Raw genomic sequence first — 16,092 nt, forward strand, 5'->3', positions numbered from 1 at the left:
GTTGCTATGGTAGCAGCTGCTTGGTTTCAATAAGAGACGCAGAGAGTTTCAAACGGTGCATTTGTATTTATTTTCTTCCTCTTTACGCTGAATTAATAAACAAATAAATACAGTGCTGATCTGTAACTGTACAATACACATAAAATCATGTATGAGACTAACTGACAATACAATATATTATGACAAGCTCATAAATATGCTACTGTAAACTGCTACAATGAGCCTGAAGTATAGCAGTAACAACATAATGTACCATATGAATCGTTACAATAAACCTCTTAAATGTACATTGAAGTTTGGATCAATCTTCTGCTTTAATTAGGACAACTGTGCAGTGTTACTCATATGAACAAATCATGAAATTCTCATTTCCTTCATGAACATAAATTACACATAAATGTACACAATCAATGTTTCCGTACCTCTTTCCCTACCAACGGGCTAGATTCAGTTTAACACGGAGATCTCCCAAATAACTGAGGAACCAGCCACAAGGGGGCAGTGTAACACTACATCACCTGTCATTATAATCTCTGTAAACAATCACTCAGCATTCATTGAGTCATTTAACGCTCATTTCCACTGTTTTCTCACATTTTAATCAAGACAGTAGTTGAGACAGAAAATTCTGTTTGCTTCTCAGCGCATCGAATCAAGTCTAAAATATGATCCAGCTCTAGTCCAGAGTCTTTACATGCACACTGTCCTCACTGGTCTGCAGAATGACAATATTGAGAGTGACCTACAGCCTTACCTCTAGCAAACAAACACATCAGATGAGTTGCTACTGGAGAAAATGAACATTGCCTGCACCAATGAAAAGGAAAGACAGGACAAAAAGAACCATTCAGCTTCATCACGAGCAATTAATGTAAATATTGTGCAGTCTAGTGAATCATTAGTGGAAAAGAAAAGCACTAACCTGCAAAGCAAAACCACTCTACCCCCTGATCTCCTCTCAGAAATGAAAGAAATGCGTTCTGACATGGTGCTACTGAGAGATCTGAGGTCTCCCAAATTAGAGAAACTGCATTAGTCCACCAAGTTCAGGCCGAGAGTTCCAGTGAGCACACATGCACTGATGAGCAATGGGACCCTGCTGTTGACCTGACGCCCCTGGATGAACATTGGCAACAGGTTGTGACTGAGATGTTAAGAGAAGATTCACAGTAATTTTCTAGATCTGGTGATGACATAGGCTGTGTGGAAAGTCTGCAAATGAACATTTCACTGAAAGATAATGAACCAGTATCAAGGACATATCCGTCTGTCCCAAAGCCCTTGTATCAGGAGATGATGGATAACCTACAGGATCTGATAGCCAAGGGGTGGGTGGAAAAAGCCACTTCCTCCTATTCCTCCCTGGTAGTGTCTGTGAGAAAAAGAGACAGCACTCTGCGTTTGTGTAAAGACTACAAGGAGCTCAACAAGAAAACTCAGCCAGATCGCCACCCCATCCCGAGAGTACAGGACATTATGGACAATCTGGGTGGAAACACCCTCTTTTCACTGCTGGACCAGGGTAAGGCGTTCCACTTGGGGTTAATGAGCAAGGACAGTAAACCGCCTTTGTGACCCCCCGGGCCTTGTATGAATAGGTCAGAATCCCATTTGGACTCATGAATGCACCTGCAGCATCCAGCGCTGCTTGGAAGAGTGTCTGGAGGGATTAACAAGATGAAAAATGTGTGCCCTATCTTGATGATGTCCGCGTGTTTAGCAGGACATTTGAGGATCATGTTAACGATGTCAGGAGAGTACTGCGACGGCTGAGAGAGCATTGAATAAAACAAAAACCAAGGTAACGTGACCTGTTCAAAGCGACAGTCCGGTACCAGAGGGAGGATTGTGTCTGCAGAGGGAAATAAGATAGACCCTGCTGATACTGCAGGAGTAACAGCCTTGAAAAACAAACAGCCGGGTACTGTTGGCGAGTTGAGAGCAGCGTTGAGGCTGTTGAGTTTTCACAGACAGGATATCAAGGATTTCTCACGGATCACCAGTCCTCCGTATGTCCTGCTTAGAGGACCCACAGACACTGAAACCCTCTAGTACACCTATCCAGTGGACCGACATGCATCAGTTAGTACTGGAGCAGCTGATAGACTGTTTAACTCAGATCCCTGCTCTAGGCTTCCTCTTCTCTCAGCCAGTTATTCTCCACACTGACGCATCAAAGCAGGGATTAGGTGCTGTATTGTACCAAAAGCAGAATTGAAAGCTCTGTGTGATTGCTTATGGTTCTCGTAGTTTAACTGCAGCTGGGAAAAAACTACTATCTGCATTCAGGCAAGTTAGAGTTTTTTGCTCTTAAATGGCCAAAAGAGAAATTTTATGATTACCTCTACTATGCACCCTTCTTCACATATAGCAACAACAATCCACTTACCTATTTACCATCTACTGCCAAGTTAAATGCAACAGGATGCTGATGGGTAGCAGAATTGGCAGATTTCCACTTCACAATCAAGTATTGACCGGGCAAGGAAAATATTGGTGCAGATTGTCTGTCTAGGATGCCTATAGATATGCAGATGTTTATGAAAGAATGTTCAGAGGAGATGTCGTGTGATGTGATTGGAGCAGTTACACAGGCAGTGGAAAATCAGGACGAGTCCAGCGTGTCATGGTCCATGGGCGTCTCTGCCCAGTGTGCAGCTCTAACTACAGACACATCCAACATCCCGCTGACAACAGGACAGATCAAACAGGATCAGAGGAGTGAGCTGACTATTGGACTCGGCAAATACTACCCCTGTAAGAGACAGCCTGGGATATGAGGTGTTTAAGCACATGGATGATGTTATTGCTGATAAATACAGTGTGAGAACAAGGGCTCGTCCGAGCTGAGTGGAAGCATGCTGTGGTTGTTCTGATTTTGAAATCAGGGAATGAAGTTGGTAGTCCTGGGTCACTTGTCAGTTGACCTTACTGCAGTTATTTGTTAAATAATGGAAATAATGGTCACTAAAAGGTCGCCTGATGGGATATCTATATTCTCTGCAGAACTAGTCACTTTGCCATGGGCACTGTGGTGGATGGAAGAAAGGGGGGTTCAATAGAGTAATTCTGATTCATTATCTGCCTTGACGGCAGTGGGAGGGGAGGAGGGGGTAAGAGCCAGACCAGATATAGTTATGGAGATTTTAATGATGGTATTTAAACTGGAGAGACAGAGATGTAGTGTGGGCTTTCTGTGGGTGCCAGCACATCTTGAGCTTGCGGGTAATAAGGTGGTGGATAGGCATTTGGCAGGATGGAGTGCTGCAGCACCATCAGTGAGAGACTGAATTATCTATGGCAAGAGTGGGATGCAGAGATTACAGGAAGGAAACTATACAGCATACAGTCATCAGTAAAACCTGGCAACAGAGTGACCAATCTTTGGAAAGATGAAGCTAAGTTGACAAGAATAAAACTGGGACACTGTGGACCAGCAAGTGGTTTGGTGCTAGAGGGAAAGCATAGAGACGGCAACTGTGAAAACTGTCCTGGAATCAACGTCATGATGCATTGCCCACTCTATGATGGAGGAAGGAGAAGGTTATTCATGGACCACGGCAAAATGGGAGTGTGAGAACACTGCTCGGTGATGGATTGCTTCAGAAAAAGAGCTAGGCAGGTAATTCACTTCCTCAAATCCATAATTCTGTATCACAAGATTTAGATCCCAGTGCTGAAGTAGTAATGGCGTTGTTTCACCAGTGGGGGGCAGCAATGCACTAAACCACCAGTCTGCCTGAAAGTATATAGCATTTAGTCTTTGCTGAACATGTTTTCGTTTGCTGTCTTGATCTAATTATAACCTTATTTTTTAAACAGTCTAATTTTCAAAAATCAAATAAAAAACATCCAGTTTTTTCAGGTACACAGAGGCATGTTACAATGTTACCTGTAATTTCGTCATGTGTGCGTGAAAATAGTCAAATGTCTGTTTGAGGTCATTTATGACCCCAGTCGGGTTCATCACTTATGTTCCCTGTGAACACATTGTCATCTGTGTATTTGTTTGTGTTGTATTTGCAGCTCATGTTCTGTCAAACTGATGAGGACGTTTTGTGAATTTGTTTGTGTTTTGTCTGGTTGCATGTGTTTTCTGAAGTTGCAGTGTGTTGAGCTCTCAGGCCCGCGGTACAGGAGGGGTTTTTATCTATAGGTCAGAATCACAGCAGCTTCGCTCCACCCTTCATTATATCCTACAACAGGTTTGATTACAATAACATAACAGGCAAGACCGAACTGGATTTGCGGTCCTCACACATACTGACCACTCAGAGAACTGTCAGTACTGATTAGCAGTTAGCACAGTGGGCAGTTTCCAAGAAAGCGGCTTTACAAGAAGTAAAATCTTCAGTATGAGAGTTCAGAACACTGTACAGAGTTTTACTATAAACTAACATGTTAATTTTAAAAACTTTATTAGTCATTCAAACAGTCAACTTATTCTAAAAGCAGGTTCTGCCTGCAGCTCATTGGTTTGCTGCTTCAGTAAAGTCCATAACACACAGCTCAGGGAGGAGATCTGAAGAGGGGCTTATTGTAGCAGATGCAGCACAGCAGGGTGACTCCTGAGAAAACCACTACGATGCGCCATCTGGAAGAGGGTCTGGTCTCTGGTTGTGGTACCACTCTGGTCCTGAAAGGTTGAACCACCCGCTGCCACTGAGTGAGAATGGCCTGACGGGCTCCAGCCCACCTGCCCGGTCCCTCCAGACGGTACTGGTACGGAGTACAGGGACCCAGCAAGACCTGCAGTGCCAGCCTGGGGTCCTTCATCAAGAGCCACGGTATGTTTGGCCGAGCCCCCACCTGCTCTGCCAGGGAGTCCAGGTAAGGGATGTAGTCCACCTGGAGGGGGTTACGGTCAGAGCAGGAAAACCTAAAGGACAGAAACAAAACCAAAATTAGAAAAAGAAAAACAGGCACAAGTGCTCGACATAAAATAAGCCGGTATTTCATCAAATATAATATGAATATAATGAGACAGGAAATAATCAGCACGTAACACATTTATCAGACTTGGGAGTATCACACCAAAAAGGGTTTTATATAATGATAAACGTGTGTGGTTAGAGTTCACAACATGCGAGTTGATTATCTATGGGAGTATCTAGACAGCTTAATTAATCACCATTTCCTACCTCTGGTGCATCCCTGTGGTGTCTTTCTGAATTTCCTCCACCATGGTCTCCTCTGAGGGGAGGGCTGATAAACCTGCAGCCGGGAAAACATTTAAATACATAGACAGAAACCTGGTGAAGAGAGATTTATACTTGTGCTTATGGGGTTTTTGACATAGCGCACTGAGCTGCTAATGAGGTGCACCTCTTCATAAATAATGGTATAATTACTGAGTTGTTGTGATGGGACATCAGTTTCCTTGTGAACATGAGAGCCAACAAAAACAGTCTAACCCCAACCATTAGCCCACACTAGCATTAGCATATGCTAGTGTGGGCTATGAAAGCTGGACTCTGTAGCAGCTTGTAGGGTTCTCCTCTTCGTACAGTCAGACCAGTATTATTTCCACAGCTGGACTGGGAAAGAAATTCAGCCTTGGAATGATCCACAGGGACCGCAGTCACAGGAATGACACTGACACAGCCGGTAAAGACACTAATGGAACTGGTAAAAACACTGACAGAGTAAGTGAAGACAACGATGGAGCCGGCAAAATTTTTGAAAACTTTATGTATGTTTTGATGGTCCACCAGCCAACCAGGGTTTGAGCTGGTAGCCCTCATGACCGGTCCACCTGTGCTTTGGTCTCATCTCTGTCTTTGTTGGAACCGTTTGAGCCTTTAGCTTTCTTCAATGGAGAAGATTCTGGAAAGTCACTTTCACCTGAACGCTGCGTTCTACACTGTGCCAACTCACCTGTGGGCGGTCCCTGTGTCTTTATAAACGTGGGGAGAACCAACTGTTTAACAGGGGGGGATTAGCATGCTTAACATGCACACGTACATGCACTAACATGCATGTGGTGCCAGACCAGAAACCAAAACAAAGACCACAGAAACTCAGATTACAACACAGACAGAGGGGGTGTGGCTTCGTTCCCTCTTCAGGCGACGTTAATTCACTATATATTTGCATAGAAAACAGTTGTTTGCTGTTGTGTTCTGTTTAAAAGGTATGTATTGATAAATGTTTTTCCCATCAAGGTAAGGTATTGTATTGATGGTGTAAAGCACAAAGTTTCTGTGTTGTGTTTCACCTTTAAAAACCCTTGTGGCCCAGCGGGCCTGCATCTCAGCCAGCGGGTTGATCGCCCCTAAGCCGTGGATGAAGCCCACCACCGCCAGCGTCGGTCTGGTGAGTCCAGGGGGGAACACGTGTTTGTAGAGACGCAGCCTGTAGCCACATTTAGCCTGCAGAGCTGGGGGCAGGAAGGGGAAGCTGTAGTTGTACCCTGTGGCAAACACCACCACATCCACCTGGATGACACACAGATTACAGTATGAGCATTGACATTCTGTGATTGTGACATTTTCAATAACTTGGGTTGTTTTTATAACCAAAGATTATGATTCATAGAAACAAAAGGGAGAATGGAAGATTACATCTCAAACTTTTTATCTGCCGGTGGATTAGGTACGAATGTTGACCTGCAGTCTAAGAAATGCACCAACACACACCTCGTTTATGACGCTCTCATCAACAAAGACCACACTGGATCCACAGAACTCCTTCACATTTGGTTTCAGCTGAACACGACCTGAGATGATCCGAGCCGGCAGGTCATCATTCACAACAGGAATCTGTGCAAAAAATCTGCCAACACAAGAGCCACACGCCCCATATGAAACAACTTCAAATAAAGACCTCATTACCTGTGAGGCAGCAAAGATCCTCAGTGTGTTTGTTCTGCCAACACGTTCATATTGTGGGGTGTAATGAAATCACAGCCTGACGCACAGAATGTAAACTTTTTGGCCGCACAGTGAAATACTGATGTTTATCTACAGTGTCTTGCTACCTGTGTTTTGGTCTCAGGCCATATAATGTGTGGTCAAATGCTTCGTTCAGCTTCTTCTCCAACATCCTGTTGAACCAGGAGGGGACGAGCTTCTGCATCATCACATGCAATCGAGACGTCCCGACAAGATCAGCTGGAAGTCCCCCCTGTCCCACACGGCTGACTACCCACGCTCCACTCCTGGTGCTCAGGTACACCTGCAAGTCCGACCACAGAGAGCTAATATCCATCTGCTTATCATCTTTTACACTCACTGATTGTTTGGTAATTCAGTCAAAGGTAACACTGATTTGATATAAAACAACACTTCTCCACCTTCTCAGCAACTCTGCTGATTTCCACAGCAATATCACCTCCAGAGTTTCCAATCCCAATCACCAGCACTCTTTTCCCCTGCATCCCCTCAGCGCTGCGGTATTCCCAGCTGTGGAAACATCTGCCTTCGAAGCTCTCAATACCTGAGGTGGAAGAAGAAAAAATATGATATGTTTATTATCATTTTACTCTTTGCTTTAGTGCGAAAGTGAAATGAAATGCAGTGCGTTATGGTTCCTGGTACCTGTGAAGTCTGTGAGTGGCAGGTGAGGCTGGGTGAAGTGTCCAGTACAAACCATCACTGCGTCAAAAACATGAGTCTCCCTCTGACCCTGTCCCCTCTCTGTCTCCACCTCCCTCTGACCCTGTCCCCTCTCTGTCTCCACCTCCCTCTGACCCTGTCCCCTCTCTGTCTCCACCTCCCTCTGACCCTGTCCCCTCTCTGTCTCCACCTCCCTCTGACCCTGTCCCCTCTCTGTCTCCACCTCCCTCTGACCCTGTCCCCTCTCTGTCTCCACCTCCCTCTGACCCTGTCCCCTCTCTGTCTCCACCTCCCACTGGCCTGTCACTGCAAAGTCCGGGGTCTGCTTCACACTCAGCACGGTAGTCTGAGAGAGAGACAGAGACACACACACACACGCACACACACACACACACACACACACACACACACACAATTATTATTATTGTCCGTCTTATCTTTTTATTGTCTTTTTTTGCATTTGATTTTGACATTTCTTTTTTTGTACTGTCCCTTTTACTGCTGTAACATCACTGTGGCAGTAATAAAGGACCAGCACATCCGTTTATACATTCAAAACGATTCAATTCACAATAATAGAAAATGTAGGCCCATATTACATATATTTTCCTGATGAAAATCAAATACTCAGATGTCATTGGACGACAGATTGTGACTTTAAAAAGTGAAAAGCACACAGGGGGAATGACTGTATTTCTGTCACATATTATTAGAATCGTATTTTTGATTCATTTCTGTCATTTCATGTTTTTTTTATTACTATCTAGTTCCATCATTTTCACATTCACCATGAGTCAAAGTCCCAAAAGACTCATGTTACATTATTGACTATGTTTCTCTATGAAGGAACCTGCGGACCTCTAACCTGGAGGTGTATGTGCTGCAGCAGGTCGAAGGCCTGAGCGTAGAGGCGCAGATACAGCAGCACCTGGGAGTGGTGCATGTTGTTGGGGAGCTGAGCGGGAGGAGGGAAGTCGCTGAAAGACATCATCTCTTTGGAGCTGTTGATGACCACCGACTGATAGATGTTGGCTCGTCCCGGCTCGGGCTTCTCCTGAGGAGGATGTGATGGACACAAATTTCACTTTTCAGCTTTGTCTGATATCAAATTGTCTCAAATACAATCGCTGTCATGTACCATTAGAGTATAAATAGAATCCTACATTTATCCTGTAACATTTCCCAAACTTTTGAAATAAAAGGTCGTGGTGGTGTCTAGTGGACAGTCGTAGCATGTAGACACATTACAATGATCAGCAAAAGCTTTTGATTTTAAGATCATTGTTTTTTATTATCAGGGTATGAATCAACAGCTTTGATTTCCTGTGCAAGCTATGCTCAACGTCTTGTAAGGATGTCTATGATTCCAGGTGAGCATTTCCTTATTTAAATAAACAATATTGCCAACAGTTATTTTACGTAGGCTACTATATGCAAAGGTGTTGATAACAAAAAAAAAACGAGTAACAATCCTCCTGGAAACTTACAGGACTCCTTTTCATTTGCTGTCAGTTCCACCTTCACAGTTTAACATTACAAAAACGCTCAACAATCACATGACCGTGATACAGGTGGAGTGCAGATATGACCTCATAACACACAAGTGTTCATATAAAAGCTTTGTCCCTCACCTTAAATCTCCAGAGACCCCCAATGTCACGGCTGCTCTCAAAGCAGGTTGGCTGCAGACCTTCATCCAAACAGGCCTTGATGCTGGTCAGGCCTGAGGGACCCGCACCGATCACCAGCACCCTCTGCACCATCCTGCAGAGCAAGCACAGCTGACGGAGAGGGGAACCGGGAGATGAGTGGAACGAGTGTGCTGTTGCTTTGTAGTTTTAATGATGAGTGTGTGACTGTCCTTCACACCACATTGTTTTCAAGTCACTGATCTGCCCTGAAGTGTGGCTTTTTAAAGGCGCTTGAGTTAATCAAGATAATTCTGTTTATTTTGTTATGAGACCGATAAGGAATAAACAAGATTAAAAGGTCATCTTCATCCAGGCAGTTTTATCTGTGCTGCTGCTCTTTGTCCTTGATGATGAGGGAAGAAACTGGGTGTGAAACTGAACCGACCTTATTCACAACAGACCGGCTGCCCTGTCAACGCAGCTGTGTGTAATCACATTAACTGCTGGGATGGAGCCATTGTTCATGTTATTAGTTCCACCTGTGATTTCCCTGCTGCAACAAGTCAAAATGTTCCTCTGGCAAAAAGAATCTGGTTCATCTGGGTAAAGACACAAACGTGGTCTGTAGATCAAGATTCAGACTTTAGTTCTGGGAGAAAAAAACCTGTTGATGTTCATCTCACAAACATGTCACATGTGTCCAAAACATGAAGAAGCCCAGCAGGACAGAACACACACAGTTTTATATCTATTGTGATTTATGAACATAATCCATAGGCCATATTCATAAATGTAAAAACGTATATAAATATATAGGGCTTAAATCGGGCTGAGCCTTTTCAATATCCTATCATCATATCACACATTTAATTCTTTAATTGAGAGTTTTAAATCTATATGGTTCTTGATGCAGAAACAGAAAATACTGCAGCAACTTTTTGACCAAGGTTAACTGTTGGACTCTGTCCCAGTTAAAGATCTATGTGGTTGACCTTTCCTCTGGGAATGTCCTCCTCCATCGCCGTCCGTGCACTGTTAACGACATGTTAATGTCTCCATTTACTTCAGCACAAACTGAACTTTCCTGAAATCAACACAACAAACAAACACTTCCCCTCGTGTATTCCAGACCACAGCACAGACCACCTGACATCATTCTGACGACTCGTCCCATGTTCAAGCTCATGTTTCAATTTACAGACTTCATCCAGCTAAAGAGGAAAGTTTGTGCTAAGAGGAGGAACGCGCTCACAGCTGGGTAGGTCAGAGAGAAACTGAATACAGCTGAATAATGATAAATTAAGAATGATAAAAATGATCACATCTGAATTGTGCTCAGATCCGTCTGAACAACACATGAACACACACATGAACAATCCCTTCACTCAAACACCGTATAGCTGCAGTAACTGCTACACAGCAGTGATTTATCAGTTTATAAAAGCAGTGTAACTGTATCACAGCAACAACCATCTGTAAAACATCCTCATACAAGCACCGTGCACCAGCCTTACCTCTTCTTCACAGGCAGAGTCAGTGGACAAAGGTCTCCTTCTCTTTAAACCTCTGTCACTCAGCTGCTCAGTTCGGTTCTAACCTGTTGATGATTGAAAACGGGTTAAAATATCACCACAGTGATGGTGAGTTCTTTCTGTTTAATAAACATGGACCTAACAAAGGTTGGTCCACCATAAACCTGAGCAGATGATCTCCCTGTTCTTTCACGAGGTTTCTTTCTGACACTTTATTGATCCAATAGCATCTTAGCTTTTTAAACAGCCACTGTATTGGTGGCTTTGGAGCTCTATGTGCCTCTCACTGTCATTTCAATCTACACACAGGCCCAGTGTATTTTCTTCTTGGTAAAACTTCACTTAGTTTCTATATGATAACAGTTTCTTCTAACTTTAAAACTAATTACAGCTCATTTCTTTTCCAAGAGAACTTTTCAGCTTTAAAAGAAGGTAAAACACCCACCTTTAGCTCTTTAGAGTTTTTCCATGTTTTGACTCACCTGTTCATTTCCTCAAAGTACACTTTCCTTGATTCAGTCCCAGGGGTGAGAGTGTGTTTATCTAACACATAATTATCTTAATCCTTCCAGAAACCTACTGGCTCCATTGAAATTAGACAAAATAAACTTCTGTAGGATTCTTCCTGTGAACCTGTGAAGAGGTAAAAAGCTTTGACATATTACTGCTATCTGAGGAACTGAAAAACAACATCATTTTATATACTTCTCTTATATCCATACAATATGTTTTTCCAACACATACCATTAAAGGAAAATGCCCAAAATGTAAACTCTCGAGCCAATCTGAGATAATTCTTCTTCTTTTGACTCTTTATTAACACATTGTTTTTATTCCTTGACACCAGCAACAGTCAGAACCGGAGGCATGCTGTTTCTGGGTTGTCCCTCCAATACCTCAGGAACGCCTACAAACATTCACCAGGACTCAAGGACAAACTGATTAGATTTTGGTGGTCAAAGGTGAAGATCAGTGTGACCTCACAAAACCCTTTTTAGCCATGACTCAAGGCTTCACACAAAAATTATGCCAAAATTCAACACAAATGGTTCATGTTTTCAATGACTCTGGATAAACAGAACTGTTTGTTTCAGAGGCCCGGCTGAAAACCACAGGGGACAGAGAGTTTGTAGTCAGGGCCCCGAGGCTCTGGAACGGTCAAATCTGTGTTTTTCCAACAGGCCTATATGACATGGTGTGAACTGTCCACCTTTACATTTAAACAGTTTGCACTGATTTATGGACTCAAGGATTTTAAGACGATGAATCGATGATTCAGCCACAAGTAAGTGATTTACTTACCTTCGTGGTTGTCGAGCAGCACGTGGACAGCTGCTCTCTGCAGGTGTTCCTGGTCTACTGTGTTCTAACTCCTCAGTTTTCCACAGAGGTTCAGAGATGCAGTAGTTTTGTAGTTTTATTCTCCAACAGGATCCAGTAGTTTTCCATTAATCCAGGAGTTCACTTCTCCGATAGTTCACTTTCCACAGTTTTGGTTTGTGACAATTCATCTTAAGTCCAGGTGCAAAGGGAGCGATCTAAATGACGTCCCTTATATATATATATGTATACATATATATATATATATATATATATATGTATATATATATATATATATATATATATATATATATATATACATATATATATAGTGACGCACATACGTACATGTGACATCATGACAGACAGACATAATTTATACCTCTTAATATTTTTCTCATTTTTTAAGTTATTTTTTTACTGTACAGTGGACACTAATGATTAACAATAAATATATAAATATCAACCATTAAATACAATATGATAAAAGGCATCAAATAACAATTGTATTCAATTCAACTCATGACTACACAGACTGGAAAAGTTGTCCATAGTACTAGACATATTGGCAGCATGGCACAGTGGCAGAACTTATCTAACTTAAGTTTGTCATATTTTTTGACTGATGTTGCTCATTAATAAAATAAATATGTATTTTCATCTCCCAAGGCTGTATACCAAATTTGGTGTTCCTAATCACAAAATTCATGAAGTTCTATTAATTTGACTGTTTTTCAAATTATGCTAATGACATGTGTGTCAAATTTCAAATCAATTGGCCAAACAATGTGGGGGCCTGGCCTTTCCAAAATTTAATTTCAAATCTTTAATTACAGTGCCACCATGTTGTTTATTGATCTCACATTTTATGGGAAGCTGATGTACATAATTTCCACTGTGCCATCCCAATTATGGGCTGTGATGGCTTACAGTTAATGCATGTAAATTGTATTTCACATTCTTGATGTCTTGCCAAATTTAATATGACATCAAATACAAATCATAGTCTCTATATGCTTTAGATGTGTTGTTTGCATGAATAGAACAGATTTGAGTAATTATTCTATAATTGTTGGAGATTTTGAATACTTTCGGGCTGGACCAGCCCTATATCATTCATGTCCCTGACTGACTGAGTGATCATACTTCCACCATTGGTCAGCTGAATGCCATGTGACTGAGTTGGATTTTCCCCATTGGCAATTTGCTCTTTCTAAATTAATTGGCGCAAATAGTTGGGGGGTGTTTACAGCCTGCAGTGTTGCCAACTCAGTGCATTTTTCCCCGGAGTGTGGGACTTTTTTTTCCAAAAGACTGAATATAAACGTGGTACATGGCTGGTTTCACAGCTGCTTTGAAGCTGCAGAGAAGTAGAGTCGTATTTCCAGTTCACTGAGCTCTGCCTCCATTACAGCAACTGAACTACTTTGCTTGTATCATTGGGAGGAGGCAGAGGAATAACTAATCATAAGACACACCAAGCAGAGAGAGAGGGAGAGAGAGAGAAGTATTTGCTAACTGCTAAAGAAGCTAGCAGATCTGAATAGAATGTATTCACAGAAACACCTGCCACCGGAAATGAGACAATACACTTACTGCAGCACAGCAATAAAAGCCCTCTCAAAAAATTAAGGGTTCCCATTGAAACGCTAGAGGGCTTTTAATTTGAAATGATTGAAGGAAGTGCTGAGTTTGTCTTAACACCATAGACTGTATATCGACACCCTCTTAAAATAATGGCCTAAGTCATTTTTTCAGGTTTTTCAGGAAACACAAAAAACTCAACAAAAGAGTCACACTTTTGACATAGGCCATTATACAACCGGGGGTAGAATTGCATGTTCCCCTCAACTGAGGATTCAGGCGATTTTACTAGAGGTGGCCAGCATCATGAGGGGGTGATTTAGGCAAAAAAAACATTTTTGTCAAAACATGACTTAGGCCATTATTTTAGGAAGGTGACGATATAATAGTTAACACAGTCATGCAGCAACTTTAACACGGCTAACGGGAGCGACTGAAAACGAGGCTTCAGACTAGAATACAGGTATGATCTTAAAGATGATGTTCTACATATGAAAGAGAGTTAGTTAGACTTAACGAGCTGCACTTCAGGTAAATAACGGCCCCGGTGTCTTTTTGAGGAAATACAGGAGTTGAAAACTTGTGGATCTCAGATGGAGATGCTCCCTCCTAACTTTGATTATTTTACAGATCCAGTAGAGTCTGTTACTGATGTGTCTGGTAATGTTGTCTGACGACGTCGTGGTTATAACATCAGGATTTTAGCAGCAGCTGACACACCTGTTACACAACCGTTTTCAAATGTGTCCTCCATAATATTGGCCATACTCCAGCTGTATACTGGGTTTATATGTACAGACACACTGACTAATGCATTCATTTATTAATCTGAATTTAAGTCTCCTCTTTAACTTCTGCTAAATAAACAGATCAAGGACTCATTAGATAAGTTGTTGAGGAAAGTCACATCAGTCCCAGCGTTTTCTGAGGTTAGAACCCTAACATGAGGAAGCAGCTCAGGACCTGCACCAAGACTGTAAAATGTTTTGTGGCCATAACAGTATTCAAATGTTACATCACCAGCTACATATTAATTATGATTAATATGTTATTATTAATAATGACCACTAAATAAAATAGTATCTTGAGCCTGACCATCTTAATTTCTTTAATGAGCTTTGCAGCTCCATGGATTTATCATGTAGTTGTTGTCAGAGGAGACTTGAGTCACTCTGAGCTGGTTCCTCCGTCACAGAGCTGCAGTATGACTCGTCGTGTGGCAGTGGTTGGAGCAGGGAGCTCAGGTCTGGCCTGTATCAAGTGCTGTCTGGACGAGGGGCTGGAGCCCGTCTGCTTCGAGAGCAGTGATGCCATGGGTGGTCTGTGGAGGTTTAAGGTGGGTCACACGATGTTGCAGGTTGGACTTTCTCACTCAGTCACACGGTGTAAGTGATGATGAGTGTTTTCTGTGTTGATATATGACGCTGCAGGAGAATCCAGAGCCAGACAGGGCCAGCATCTACCACTCTGTCATCATCAACACCTCCAAGGAGATGGTGTGTTTCAGTGACTTTCCAATCCCTGCGCACTTCCCCAACTACATGCACAACTCCCTCATCATGGACTACTTTCAGATGTATGCTGATCACTTCCAGCTCACCAAGCACATACGCTTCAATGTAAGGATCCCTCACTAACTCCTTTCATAGTATCTGAAAGGATGCACCATTCTCACCTTAGTTTCTACAGTGTTATTAAGTCTGACATAACAGATTGTTGGATGTATAGAAAACTGTAATGTGTTTCTGCCTCTCTGTCGCCCAGACCAAGGTGTTGCAGGTGAAGCAGAGGTCAGATTTTTCTCACTCGGGTCAGTGGGATGTTGAAACAGAGAACAAGGACGGCAAAAAGGAGAAACACATTTTTGATGCAGTGATGATCTGTATTGGACATCACTGCCAACCCAACCTGCCTCTCCATGACTTCCCAGGTGAGACTTCCAGGCTATAAAAACACTTTGGTTCATATGAGGACATTTTGTGCATGTGAAGAAATTCGTAATAATGTAATTCAAGAATCAGCCTGTGGCAAAATATGAAGGAGCATATTCAGGATATACAGTGTCTTGTCATGTCTGTGGTGTTTGTATAATAATTAAAGTATGTGGGATCAGGTTTGGCTCTGTGTAAAGTAAATAATGAATAAGCCATTATCATGTCTTCAGTCTTGCCTTTTATGGAATCGGTTTTAAAGAATTTTACACAGTAATATATTCATTCATTCATTCACTCGTCTCACGGCCTGTCAGACACGTCCTCTCCAGGAATCACTTAAGTGCTTCACATCTTAGACGATTATTGTTGTTGAAGGTTTGACTTAGATAAAGATAAAAAACAATCAGTAATCAATCATCAAACAATCAATAATCAGGCCACTAATGGTTAATGCTGTAATGCACACTTGAGTACTGCACAAAATGTCATTTATGTTAAGACAAAGCTATAATTTGTCACTGATGTTAATGCAAAG

General features: G+C 42.3%; 2 protein-coding genes across 2 annotated transcripts in view; one reads left to right on the forward strand and one right to left on the reverse strand.

The window, feature by feature from the left end:
- Positions 1-4,401: 4,401 nt before the first annotated feature.
- LOC111671606 (flavin-containing monooxygenase 5-like) lies at positions 4,402-10,663 on the reverse strand. Its single transcript, XM_087180043.1, has 9 exons — positions 9,188-10,663; positions 8,422-8,610; positions 7,539-7,902; positions 7,295-7,437; positions 6,980-7,176; positions 6,639-6,774; positions 6,218-6,437; positions 5,142-5,214; positions 4,402-4,879 (listed from the first exon to the last, which is right to left on the reverse strand). Exons 1-9 carry the CDS (start codon positions 9,317-9,319, stop codon positions 4,510-4,512), a joined length of 1,824 nt encoding a protein of 607 aa, XP_087036169.1. The 5' UTR covers positions 9,320-10,663; the 3' UTR covers positions 4,402-4,509.
- Positions 10,664-14,003: 3,340 nt separating this feature from the next.
- LOC111671641 (flavin-containing monooxygenase 5-like) overlaps positions 14,004-16,092 on the forward strand; it is a 5,291-nt gene continuing 3,202 nt past the window's right edge. Inside the window, exons 1-4 of the mRNA XM_023428777.2 lie at positions 14,004-14,086; positions 14,819-14,959; positions 15,054-15,242; positions 15,388-15,553. Of these exons, the coding sequence (XP_023284545.1) occupies positions 14,828-14,959; positions 15,054-15,242; positions 15,388-15,553 (487 nt within the window). The 5' untranslated portion in view covers positions 14,004-14,086; positions 14,819-14,827. The remainder of the gene's footprint in view (positions 14,087-14,818; positions 14,960-15,053; positions 15,243-15,387; positions 15,554-16,092) is intronic.

This window comes from Seriola lalandi, unplaced genomic scaffold, assembly GCF_002814215.2.
Source record: "Seriola lalandi dorsalis isolate HSWRI2012SDOR001 ecotype SW California unplaced genomic scaffold, Sedor1 jcf7180002054885, whole genome shotgun sequence".
In the NCBI taxonomy this organism is placed as follows: Eukaryota; Metazoa; Chordata; class Actinopteri; order Carangiformes; family Carangidae; genus Seriola; species Seriola lalandi.

Coding starts and splice junctions, on each gene's coding strand:
- LOC111671606 (XM_087180043.1), bottom strand. CDS start 9,319: ATGGTGCAGAGGGTGCTGGTGATCGGTGCGGGTCCCTCAGGCCTGACC. Junction 7,438..7,538: donor GCCACTCACAGACTTCACAG/GTACCAGGAACC, acceptor CTTCCACCTCAG/GTATTGAGAGCTTCGAAGGC. Junction 7,177..7,294: donor TCAGCAGAGTTGCTGAGAAG/GTGGAGAAGTGT, acceptor TCGGACTTGCAG/GTGTACCTGAGCACCAGGAG.